The sequence below is a fragment of the Oncorhynchus nerka genome, linkage group LG12 (assembly GCF_034236695.1).
Source record: "Oncorhynchus nerka isolate Pitt River linkage group LG12, Oner_Uvic_2.0, whole genome shotgun sequence".
NCBI lineage: Eukaryota > Metazoa > Chordata > Actinopteri > Salmoniformes > Salmonidae > Oncorhynchus > Oncorhynchus nerka.
In genome coordinates this window covers 71,051,946-71,065,212 of record NC_088407.1, presented here as the reverse complement: position 1 = coordinate 71,065,212, position 13,267 = coordinate 71,051,946, and the positions used below count along the sequence as shown (strand labels likewise).

At 42.8% G+C, this 13,267-nt stretch overlaps 1 protein-coding gene across 2 annotated transcripts in view; it reads right to left on the bottom strand.

The window, feature by feature from the left end:
• The window catches only part of LOC115138680 (tectonin beta-propeller repeat-containing protein 2-like), a 35,065-nt gene that overhangs the window by 3,186 nt on the left and 18,612 nt on the right, over positions 1-13,267 (bottom strand). For both annotated transcript variants that reach the window (XM_029675796.2, XM_065025778.1), the window contains exons 14-17: positions 11,667-11,907; positions 11,290-11,379; positions 9,271-9,504; positions 2,560-2,708 (exon numbers count right to left, since the gene is read on the bottom strand). In XM_029675796.2, the coding sequence (XP_029531656.1) occupies positions 2,560-2,708; positions 9,271-9,504; positions 11,290-11,379; positions 11,667-11,907 (714 nt within the window). The remainder of the gene's footprint in view (positions 1-2,559; positions 2,709-9,270; positions 9,505-11,289; positions 11,380-11,666; positions 11,908-13,267) is intronic.

The following is a 13,267-nucleotide window of genomic DNA, read 5'->3' as shown; positions in this document are numbered from 1 at the left end:
CATAACTCCTAGCAACAACAAAACATCTACATGTAATTCAAATGTCACATCTAACATTGATACTGCATGTTTTTTTGTCATGCCTAGTAGCCAGGTCTGTTTGTGCTTTAGTGAACTTCTCTATCATTTATAGCCATGCTTAACCTTCCATTAGAATGAAAAAGATCAACAGCATCTCTATTTTCTAATAGTCGATGTAATAATATAATACAGTGGGTTCTGTAAACAACATAATTGACAATAATAACCAATAATTAAATCATTATAATTAGTAAACTCTTCAAGAAGTGTGTGAAAACTAGACATCGCATTCTTGCTTCCTCTATCCTTATCCCCTCCACTTCTTGTCTCTCCTTGAAAGTGCATTGAAGCCTAAGAGGAAGAACCTTCCTTCCTCTACCCCAATGTGCTTTGAGAGGAAGGTGAGGAACGGAGGACACATCACTCACCCATCACGCTCTAACATGAGTGGCACAGTGGTCTAATGCACTGCATCTCAGAGCTAGAGGCATCACTACAGACCTTGGTTCGATTCCAGGCTGTATCACAACCGGCCGTGATTGGGAGTCCCATAGGGCGGTGCACAATTGGCCCGAGTAGGTCGTCATTGTAAATAAGAATTTATTCTTAACTGACTTGCCCAGTTAAATAAAGGTTCAATAAAAACAAAATTTTAAAAAACTGTTGCATCACTCACCTCTCAGTTATTTGACAGTTATTACATTTTTTTGACAGTGCCAGACTGACTGAGCTACCATAACACCCATGGCCTGTCCAGAAACAACCCATAGCCCCTACTGCCCAGAGTCTAGACACTTGTGGAGATCTGAGAGGGATTGATGGGTGGTGACATAGTGAGAGCTCCACCTACCCTTCGATAGGCTTGGTGGAATTTTGATGGTATAGCTTACACCTGTCAATTCTCTGGGGCTAGGGGTTGTTTCTGGACAGAACCCCACACAACCCTCTGCGTGTATGGTGGATCTACAGCACAACTCCTGAGGCATTGGTTGGATGTTTAATTCCATTGTTATGCATACAGATTTGCACAGGTGTAAGCTGGACACACGCACAGCACCCTACCAGGCTGATCAGACAGGTCTGGGTAGCTGGACACACCCACAGCACCCTACCAGGCTGATCAGACAGGTCTGGGTAGCTGGAGACCAGCTTTGTTTTAAACAGTGATAGGATATATTTACACCCTTGCTTCATTCCAGCTAGTTAGATGTGCAACCAAAGACTAACTATAGCTAGAGGCATATCTCTAGTCTAGCAACAGATACTATTGTTTTGGCCCCATAGCATCATTTAATAAGATAATCAATGGTTAGCTAGGATATATCAGTACGCTAACCATTTACAGTAACATCAATTCATTAATAAGTCAATACACACTAAATCGTATGCAGGAACGGAGAAATCTTACTTTATCTTGCCATTGTGGCACGGTATGGGCAGCAATTAATCAATGAATGAATTGATTCACAGAAGGTAGAAGGGTGACCTACTTTGAAAGGACAAAGTGTTGGCTGTGCACTTGACCAGGCATTCTACATTAAACTCCAACCAGATTTGAACATCAAAATAGCAAGTTGTTTTTGAGGTTTATAAGCAAAAAATTACATTTTTATTTTTATTTCCATTCAAAAACTAATAAACAGCCGTTTTCACATTCCTGATTGCTCCATTTAACTATCGAAAACAAGAGATCAAAATGTACATGGACCGTAATCTTAACTCAGGTATCTTGATTTAATGTTGTCCAAGAATTAGGCTAATTATATTGACCACCATAACAACATAGACACAAAATGTTTCTGTCAATCCTTGAAATAAACATTAATTCCCGCACCTTGGCAGTTGTTAAATCACATGCAGTATCACACAAGCTCTTTACCACTTGACTGTCATTCAGAAAATCCTTTCCTGAATCAGCTGATGTTGCATGATAATGTCCCCATGTAACTAAACAGCTAGATAGCAAACGTGCATCAAATAACTATTATGTAATTACTGAAGAACTCTGTTAATGACAGTATCGATTTTTGCTGTATTAATCATATTAAAGTTACTCTTTCTGTTTGAAGCATTGGATTTTGCAATCACATACATCATTTTGGATATGTGTGCCCATAAACTGATACCAGGTTACAGTACACTTCCGAGATCTCCATACAAAAAAAAAGACAGCAATATCCAGGAATTTCACAGGATCAGGGTCAAAGTGTAATTTGATTGTTAAGAGCTTACTATATAACAAAAAAATATCATAAATGTAAGGAAAGAAAGGTAGTGTTTTATGTCACATGATTTTTGCCATATCTGTGAAGACTAAGCATGAGAAAGGGTTTAAACATGTTTTAATTCAATTTATGAATTATATTGAATGTATGCATGTTCCTCCTTTATATCTTAATGCATTCACATACATTGGATTTATTTATTAATGACTTTGTAAAAGCTCCAAACAGTTGTCCAATCAAATAAATGCTCACTGGTGCCCTAGTTCATAGAAAGACCCATATAAACTATGCACTGTGGTAAGATTGGCTTTACCTGCTCTGGTGGTTCGATACAGATCCAGGCAGGAAGCATCATGCTGGGGTTGAGGGGTTGCGTCCCAACGCGGAAATAGACCATCCCATAGCCATCGCACGCCCACACGTTCTGACTGCCACACGATACGCTGACCAGCCTTACCTGATCTGCAAGACAAAGCAAACCAAAGTCAGTTCTTCAATGTCATGAAGAAAGACTTCCAAGAAGCTGAAGAAGGCACTACTGTGCAGAAACATTGGTTCAGACATCTAATAATAGCAGAGATATTTTACATAATGTTGTAACCGGCTTTGATAATAGGCTAATTTTAACTGGGAGTAATATAGAGTGTATGTACAAGTCTCTATTACTATTGTTTAGTAAGCAGCCTAATAGAGCAACCACAGCCATGGCTATTGCTTATTGAAGCACAACACAGCACACTAAACCCATGTGACAAAACACTATTATGTCACAGTAATCTCACACAGATTACAGAATCTGACTATTGGGATGAGCGACCTCTAAACAAACAATGACCAAGCTACGTCTACTTTAAACATTCAGTGAATGAAGTACATTGCGCTGCCATTGCAGGCCTTGAAATGTATGTGACAAATGTATAGGTCAAGACCTGTCACTGGACCATTCTTAGAGCACAGCCAAGCAGAATAACTCCTGGAACTCGTTCCTTGGTCTATTTTTCCTCTGTAAATAAACTCACAAACAGGGTTTCTCTCTTACCAATAATTTTCAATAGCTCACATTTGCATAAAACAGCCAGTGGAGAAGCGTGATATGATTTACCTTTCCCAAACTTAATAGGGCATGTGATGTTGCAAAGAGAATATGAACATAGGCAGGCAACACAGAGAGGTCAACATGTCTGGATGTCCTCACAGACACCTCTGGGGAAGGAAGTTGATTAATTTAACTGGTTTATTAAATTGTCATACTAACCTTGATGCTCCTCTATGATATACAATCATATTGATGACATCTGTTGGGCAGTCCTTTTAATCTAAACACATCGCTTAGAACAGGAGGAGGCATGTTGATGATGCAAACACTTGAAAGAGTTATCTGAAATGGGAGTGATGTGGACATCAAGGAACTTGAAGCTCTCAATCTGCTCCACTACAGCTCTTGTCGATGAGAATGGGGGCGTGCTCGGTTGTCCTTTTCCTGGAGTCCACATGCATCTCCTTTGTCTTGATCACATTGAGGGAGAGGTTGTTGTCCTGGCACCACACGGTCAGGTGTCTGACATCCTCCCTATAGGCTGTCTCATCACTGTCTCGCCTACCACTGTTGTGTCATCGGCAAACTTAATGATGGTGTTGGAGTCATGCAGCCATGAGTGAACAGGGAGTACAGGAGGGGACTTAGCACGCACCCCTGAGGGCCCCCCGTGTTGAGGATGTGTTGTTACCTACCCTTACCACCAGGAAGTCTAGGATCTATTTGTAGAGGGAGGTGTTTAGTCCCAGGGTCCTTAGCTTATTGATGAGCTGAGGGTACTACGGTGTTGAACGCTGAGCTGTAGTCAATGAATAGCATTCTCACGTAGGTGTTCTTTATGTCCAGGTGGGAAAGGGCAGTGTGGAGTGCAATAGGGAGTGCATCATCTGTAGATCTGTTGGTGCCGTATACAAATTGAGTGGGTCTAGGGTTTCTGGGATAATGGTGTTGATGTGAGCCATGACCAGCCTTTCAAAGCATTTCATGGCTAAAGACGTGAGTGCTACAGGTTATTTCATAGTTTTGCTGTCTTCACTATTATTCTAAACTGTTGAAAAGAGTAAAAATAAAAACCCTTGAATGAGTAGGTGTCCAAACTTTTTACTGGTACTGTGTGTGTGTATATACAGTCTACATACACTTAGGTTGGAGTCATTAAAACATGTTTTTCAACCACTCCACAAATGTCTTGTTAACAAACTATAGTTTTGGCAAGTCGGTTTGGACATCTACTTTGTGCATGACACAAGTCATTTTTCCAACAATTGTTTACAGACAGATTATTTCACTTATAATTAACAGTATCACAATTCCAGTGGGTCAGAAGTTGACTGTGCCTTAAACAGCTTGGAAACTCCATGAAATTATGTCATGGCTTTAGAAGCTAATTTACACTATTTGAGTCAATTGAAGGTGTACCTGTGGATGTATTTCAAGGCCTACCTTCAAACCCAGTGCCTCTTTGCTTGACATCATGGGAAAATCATATGAAATCAGCCAAGACCTCAGAAAAAAATTGTAGACCCCCACAAGTCTGGTTCATCCTTGGGAGCCATTTCCAAAAGCCTGAAGGTACCACGTTCATCTGTACAAACAATAGTACACAAGTACAAACACTAAGGGACCACGCAGCCGTCATACCGCTCAGGAAGGAGATGCATTCTGTCTCCTAGAGATGAACCTACTATGGTGCGAAATGTGCAAATCAATCCCAGAACAGCAGCAAAGGACCTTGTGAAGATGCTGGAGGAAACAGGTACAAAAGTATCTATATGCACAGTAAAACAAGTCCTATATCGACAAAACCTGAAAGGCCGCTCAGAAAGGAAGAAGCCACTGCTCCAAAACAGCCATAAAAAAGCCAGATTACGGTTTGCAACTGCACATGGGGACAAAGATCGTACTTTTGGAGAAATGTCCTCTGGTCTGATGAAACAAAAATAGAACTGTTTGGCCATAATGACCATTATGTTTGGAGGAAAAAGGGGGACGCTTGCAAGCCGAAGACACCATCCCAACCGTGAAGCACAGGGGTGGAAGCATGATGTTGTGGGGGTGCTTTGCTGCAGGAGGGACTGGTGCACTTCACAATATAGATGGCGTCATGAGGAATGGAAATTATGTGGATATATTGAAGCAACATTAGTCTGGAAGTTAAAGCTTGACCGCAAACGGGTCTTCCAAATGGACAATAACCCCAAGCATACTTCCAAAGTTGTGGCAAAATGGCTTAAGGACAACAAAGTCAAGGTATTGGAGTGGCCATCACAAAGCCTTGACCTCAATCCTATAGAAAATTTGAGGGCAGAACTGAAAAAGCATGTGCGAGCAAGGAGACGCACAAACCTGACTCCGTTACATCAGCTCTGTCAGGGGGAATGGGCCAAAATTCACACAACTTATTGTGGGAAGCTTGTGGAAGGCTACCCGAAATGTTTGACCCAAGTTTAAATTGTTTAAGGCCATGTGATGAAAGAAATAAGCTGAAATAAATCATTCTCTCTACTATTATTCTAACATTTCACATTCTTAAAATAAAGTGGTTATCCTAACTGACCTAAGACAGGGGATTTTTACTAGGATTAAATGTCAGGAATTGTGAAAAACTGAGTTTAAATGTATTTGGTTAAGGTGTATGTAAACTTCCGACTTCAACTGTGTATATGTGATGGGATGTATAGACATTATGGACAGTATGTGGTTAGAATATGTAGCATATCGGTAGAATAGGTAGGATAGGATAGTATATGTATAGCAATAGTTTAATAGGATGGCCTTGACTAGAATACAGTATGTAAACAATATTAAAGTGACCAGTGTTCCATTATTAAAGTGACCAGTACATAGGGCAACAGCCTCTAAGGTGCAGGGTTGAGTAACCGGGTAATAGCCGGCAAGTGACTAAGTTCAGGGAAGGGTACTGGGTGAAGGCCAAGGGGTTTTAACCAAGGCAAATAAGCCAAATTATTTCAACTGAACATAAAATGGCTTCATCCCTTAAAAACATTGTATTTTCATCTTCAGGTAAGGTTGCGGACTCAAATGAAGTGAATTCATTTGTGAAGTAGGCTATGGAGACAGAGGCATCAATGTTGCTTGTCTTTAGTTATTTTGTGGAATGGTTAATGGACAACCCTTCCAGAGGTGAGTCATTGCTCTTTCCATGCATCACATTATCACTATTTGATTAAGCTATTTGACATTCTGTAACAAAGGTCTGTGTGGGGAGAGACTGGGGCAGGGGGCAACTTCTAAACTGTAGATAGGTAGCTGTCATATCTGCTGGGACTTCTTTAACCATCATAACCCGTGCTAATATCATACTTAACCAGCCTGTCAGAAGATCGGGATTTCCACCTTTCCAAATACAGATAACCCAGGAAGACCTCATATGTTAATCATTGAAAACTATAGAAATACTCTTGGAACTTCTGGGCAGAATACATTCTAAGAAAAGATTAGTCCTAAACGTTCCCTGAGTCAAGACTATAGACACATGGTGTTCAGCCACGTCTCAGGGCAAGGCCTAAACATGTCTTTGTATCTTTCTGAATAGTGTATATGGTGTTGCAGCTTCTATGCTTGGCTGCTCAGAGTGGTCTTCAAAGCTCAGGTCAAGGACTAATGTTTTCTAGACATTCATAACCTTGGCCATCACCCTTTCAACTCCGACCTCTATAAAATGGAAATCAACCTTTTATAATAAAAATAATAAAAAATGTTCTACACCCAATGAACATCTTACGTAAAAGAAGCTACACTTGCAAATGTCATTATGGCATCACTTTCTAAACTACCCTTCATGAACTATAATGAACTGTGAAAGGTGTCAAACACTATGTCCCTGTGCAGCGCTCTAGTATGGAGACTTAGATCATGTGGTCAATGACACTAACAGAACAGGGCTAAAAGTGAGTGTACTCTCAGCTCCTTCCCCGCTCATGTTACATCGTGATGCACACAGAGCCCAATAGGACCTGGCTACAGCTGTCTGCTGTCGTCACATGGCCGTCTATTTGCAACCGCCACTTTCCAGCAGCAGAACATATACAACCTGAACCTCTTCAACAAATACTGAAGCTTCTACCAAGACCCTGGTGGATCTAACCAAGGGTAGAAACCTATGTGCTATTAGATCATTTCAAATCCATGGAAAGTAAGCTAACACTGAACTCTAAGAATGGAGGGTTGGGACTAGGGTTGGTTGGGCAAAATTTGGGTAGACCTATTCCAAGGTAATGCTACTTCCAAATATCACTGGTATCCGATATCGTTTTGCGCTGTTAATGAGTAGTAAATCATTCCAGACTGTGCAATTTTTGTGCTAATTTGTGACCTTATAGTTCCCTTCTCATAAATAAATACATAAAAATAGATAATTCGTTAGACTATGAACATTGATACAGCATAACTAATAAAACTGCACCCTTTTGATTTGTAAAGTTCAAATATAATATCGTCTTGCACATCACAATATCTCAACCATTTATCGTCAATGTCAAATATCACTGATATTCAATATTATCAAGCCTAGTAGGGACTGAGTTGTTAAAGATTAGGCCATCTGCCAAATGAGAGTAACACATCGGTCCAATATCTGTTTAGGATCATGTGTTCTCTGCAGACATGTCAGCTTACTGCTTGAGATGTGGTGCAAACAAACTAAAGGCCATATAAACAACACTTCAACCTAAAAGCAGATTAGGTATTTTTCTTTGGTGAACTTATCTGACATTCCTTCAGCATGGAGTATTGACAGGTCAGTCTCAGTGATTGTACCCTTGACTTGATCATTTCCATACCTAGCCTGAACTTTAACACCTTGCTCAAGGAGGACCTTAATACAAAACAAGTCTTATGTAAGTACCAGCTGCCAATACCAAGAAAATAAACACCTCCAACGTAAAAGTGGGGAAGCGAGTGATATCTGACACCCGCCTGTAGAACCTGTGTCCGCGGCCAATCAAGAGGAGGACAAAACGGGTCTTCATACACTGTTGTAAGAGTCTTTCTACCTACCTGGCTCTTACCTTTAAAGTCCAGATCCTCTGCTTCAGGTGTGCTCGTTTATTTCTCTCCCTGCATTGCCAAAGGATGTGACTAGGACTAGAAAGACAACCGCATATAGACCCCGTTCTGTGTTTACAAACATTGTCGCAAGAGGGCGATGTGCACAACTTGGTGGCAGAACAAGGGGAAGATCTTACAGAAGGCCAGCAAAAAAAGCCTCTCTTTACATGTTGCTTATTACGGGTGCATTTCACACTACATTTGGATTATAATTGGATTTTAAGGCTTGTATGAATGTCCTGCTTAATATAATGTTTGTTTGTTGAATGTGCGCAGATGGCAATGGCTTTCTTACTTGCGCCAAGAGTGGCGTGAATCTGTGTGTGACTTCAGTATGTCGTGTACTGGAAAAGGGTCTATAGAGACGTGAATTAGGTCAGCGTCAGACGGTCGGCAGCTAGGAGGCGTCAGAATCGTAGCCGACCGGGGGACACAACCTGAGCTGGTGGGGACACTAAGATGGCCGTGTGAAAGTATGCAGCTACATGCAGCTGACACCAAAAGACAGGCTGACATTTGACAGACTAGACATACAACATGTGCTAGATACAACATGTACTAGATAAGCATGTGAGACTAGGAACAGATGTCCTAGCCTGATCAGTTATGTAATGGCTATACAAAATAACGCCTATTGCCAATATATACACAACTAACTGTTCCTTTAATATCTGCAGACCAAATTAATGAGTTACTGCAGTATAATGAAATGTGGCAAACATTTTGTTTTCCCACAAAACAGAGGAAACACCACAGAACTACTGCAATCAACCTCCCTGTGAGGGAACACAATCACCAATGTGCCAAACAAAATGATTTCTGCATTGAGCATCTAGCAGAGCCATCTAGTCTATACTTAGCTACCCTAGCTTGTCATCTGCCCAGTGTTATTTCTAAATGTGAAGAGGGTGGCCTTACCGAGCTGGCTGAGGTCCAGTAGGTTCCAGTGCATGCCGGTGGGGCAGCTAGTAGAGAGGGTGCGGATGTGGACGCGGCCATGTTGGTCCAATCCCCACAGGGCATCGCGGCAGGCAGAGAGATGGACCATCTCTGTGTCCTGGGGCAGTTGGACTGTGGTGGGGTGCATCTGACCATCCTGGTCCCAAACACAGAACAGGTCTTTCCTGCTCTGGCCCAGCCACAGGAAGCTCCCTGCAGAGACACAGAGACAGTCAGTCACATATTGGTGATGTACAACACAGACACAGATAACAGCGACAGATGTCACTACTCAGAGAGACGCAGATAACAGCGACAGATGTCACTACACAACAGGGGACAGTATGGAATGTAAATGTGGTCTTCCTTATTTCTGTTAATATACAGTGGGGAGAACAAGTATTTGATACACTGCTGATTTTGCAGGTTTTCCTACTTAGGTAGGTCTGTAATTTTTATCATAGGTACACTTCAACTGTGAGAGACGGAATCTAAAACAAAAATCCAGAAAATCACATTGTATGATTTTTAAGTAATTCATTTGCATTTTATTGCATGACATAAGTATTTGATACATCAGAAAAGCAGAACTTAATATTTGGTACAGAAACCTTTGTTTGCAATTACAGAGATCATACGTTTCCTGTAGTTCTTGACCAGGTTTGCACACACTGCAGCAGGGATTTTGGCCCACTCCTCCATACAGACCTTCTCCAGATCCTTCAGGATTCGGGGCTGTCGCTGGGCAATACGGACTTTCAGCTCCCTCCAAAGATTTTCTATTGGGTTCAGGTCTGGAGACTGGCTAGGCCATTCCAGGACCTTGAGATTGCCCTGGCTGTGTGTTTCGGGTCGTTGTCATGCTGGAAGACCCAGCCACGACCCATCTTCAATGCTCTTACTGAGGGAAGGAGGTTGTTGGCCAAGATCTCGCGATACATGGCCCCATCCATCCTCCCCTCAATACGGTGCAGTCGTCCTGTCCCCTTTGCAGAAAAGCATCCCCAAAGAAAGATGTCTCCACCTCCATGCTTCACGGTTGGGATGGTGTTCTTGGGGTTGTACTCATCCTTCTTCTTTCTCCAAACACGGCAAGTGGATTTTAAACCAAAAAGCTCTATTTTTGTCTCATCAGACCTTCTCCCATTTCTCGTCTGGATCATCCAGATGGTCATTGGCAAACTTCAGACGGGCCTGGAAATGCGCTGGCTTGAGCAGGGGGACCTTGCATGCGCTGCAGGATTTTAATCCATGACGCCGTAGTGTGTTACTAATGTTTTTCTTTGAGACTGTGGTCCCAGCTCTCTTCAGGTCATTGACCAGGTCCTGCCATGTAGTTCTGGGCTGATCCCTCACCTTCCTCATGATCATTGATGCCCCCGAGGTGAGATCTTGCATGGAGCCCCAGACCGAGGGTGATTGACCGTCATCTTGAACTTCTTCCATTTTCTAATTATTGCGCCAACAGTTGTTGCCTTCTCACCAAGCTGCTTGCCTATTGTCCTGTAGCCCATCCCAGCCTTGTGCAGGTCTACAATTTTATCCCTGATGTCCTTACACAGCTCCCTGGTCTTGGCCATTGTGGAGAGGTTGCAGTCTGTTTGATTGAGTGTGTGGACAGGTGTCTTTTATACAGGTAACGAGTGGAGAACAGGAGGGCTTCTTAAAGAAAAACTAACAGGTCTGTGAGAGCCGGCATTCTAACTGGATGGCAGGTGATCAAATACTTGTCATGCAATAAAATGCAAATTAATTACTGAAAAATCATACAATGTGATTTTCTGGATTTTTGTTTTAGATTCAGTCTCTCACAGTTGAAGTGTACCTATGATAAAAATTAGAGACCTCTACATGCTTTGTAAGTAGGAAAACCTGCAAAATCAGCAGTGTATCAAATACTTGTTCTCCCCACTGTATTTGAGATGGGTTGTTATCATCAGGTGGAGGGTGGGTAGTGCGTGTTATGTTTGTATTACAATATTGTGTTTTGTGTATTACCTTCTTTACTGAGTACAGCCGAGGAATAGACGAATGCCCACTTGGTGGCTGAGACGGTTCCTCTGGGTACCACACCCTGCCAGAATGTACCTGTGGGGTCACAACACATCACTGTCACACTGAACACACTGCAGTATTCACACAAAAGTCCCTGTCCACCACACTGACTTAAAATAGAGAAGGTGCCAATAAAGCAATGCTTAGCTGATTAAGTTCTGTGAAGTGTAGTCATGTCAGAAAGTGCATTCCATAAATTGCATTCCAATGCAGAAAACAAAAATTCCTCATGACTGAGCATCTGTGTTAACCCACTGAGCTAAAGCCTAGGCATTAGCTTGGAAAGCTAATGCAAGTATTGAGGTTTCATAAATTCATACCGCTGAGGCTGCCCTTGGCGACATGGAAGTTGTTCCTGCCGGATGCAATCCAGACGCCGCTGGTGTTGGAGGAGACCAGGCTGGGCTGGCACTGGAACTGCTGGGACAGGAAGGCCATGCGGAGGCACTCTGCAACCCGCTCCACCGGGGCCTTGGTGGCTGTGGCCATGTTCTGAGTGGCCTGGATCAGAGTCTGGAACAGACTTCCCTGATCAAACACTACATAGTCTGTGATGCTCACCTGAGGGTGAGTGAGGAAGAGGAGGGAACAAAAGGCCAGAAATGCATAAGCATTAGAAGTTGTGCCATGGTTAATAGATGTTAATGCGAGTGTAGTGAAAAGCTTGTGCTTCTGGTTCCGACAGTGCAGTAATATCTAACCAAGTAATCTAATAATTTCCCAACAACTACCTAATACACACAAATCTAAAGGAATGGAATAAGAATATGTACATATAGATATGTGGATGAGCGATGGCCGAGCAGCATAGGCAAGGTGCAATAGATGGTATAAGGTACAGTATATACATATGAGACGGGTAATGTAAGATATGTAAACAATGTTAAAGTGGCATTGTTTAAAGTGACTTGTGATCCATTTATTGGGTGTCAATGTAGGCAGCAGCCTCTCTGAGTTAGTGATTGCTGTTTAGCGGTCTGATGGCCTTGAGAAAAAAAGCTGTTTTTCGGTCTCTCTGTCCCAGTTTTGATACACCTGTACTGACCTCACCTTCTGGATGGTAGTGGGGTGAACAGGCAGTGGCTCAGGTGGTTGTTGTCCTTGATTATCTTTTTGGCCTTCCTGTGACATCAGGGTGCTGTTGGTGTCTTGGACTGCAGGTAGTTTGCCCCCGGTGATGCGTTGTGCAGACCGCACCACCCTCTGGAGAACCTTGCGGTTGAAGGTGGCGCAGTTGCTGTACCAGACGGTGATACAGCCCAACAGGATGCTTTCGATTGAGCATCTGTAAAAGTTAGTCAGGGTTCTGAGTGACAAGCCAAATTCCATCAGCCTCCTGAGGTTTAAGAGGCACTGTTGCACTTTCTTCACCACACTGTTTGTGTGGGTGGACCATTTCAGTTTGTCTGTGATGTGTACGCCGAGAAACTTGAAGCTTCCCACCTTTTCCACTACTGTCCATTCGATGTGGATAGGGGGGGTGCTCCCTCTGCTGTTTCCTGTAGTCCACAATCACCTCCTCTGTTTTGTTGACGTTGAGTGAGAGGTTGTTTTCCTGACACCACACCTCCTCCCTGTAGGCTGTTTCTTCATTGTTGGTAATCATGGCGTGCATGGCCATGCAGTCATGGGTGAACAGGAAGTAGAGGAGGGGGCTGAGCATGCACCCTGTGGGGTTGAGGGTCAGCGAAGTGGAGATTTTGTTTCTTACCTTCACCACCTGGAGACGGCCCGTCAGAAAGTCCAGAACCCAATTGCACAGGGCGGGGTTGAGACCCAAGGCCTCCAGCTTAATGATGAGCTTGAAGGGTACTATGGTGTTGAATGCTTAGCTGTTGTCGATGAACAGCATTCTTACATAGGTATTCCTCTTGTCCTGGTGGGATAGGGCACTGTGCAGTGTGATGGCGATAGCATCGTC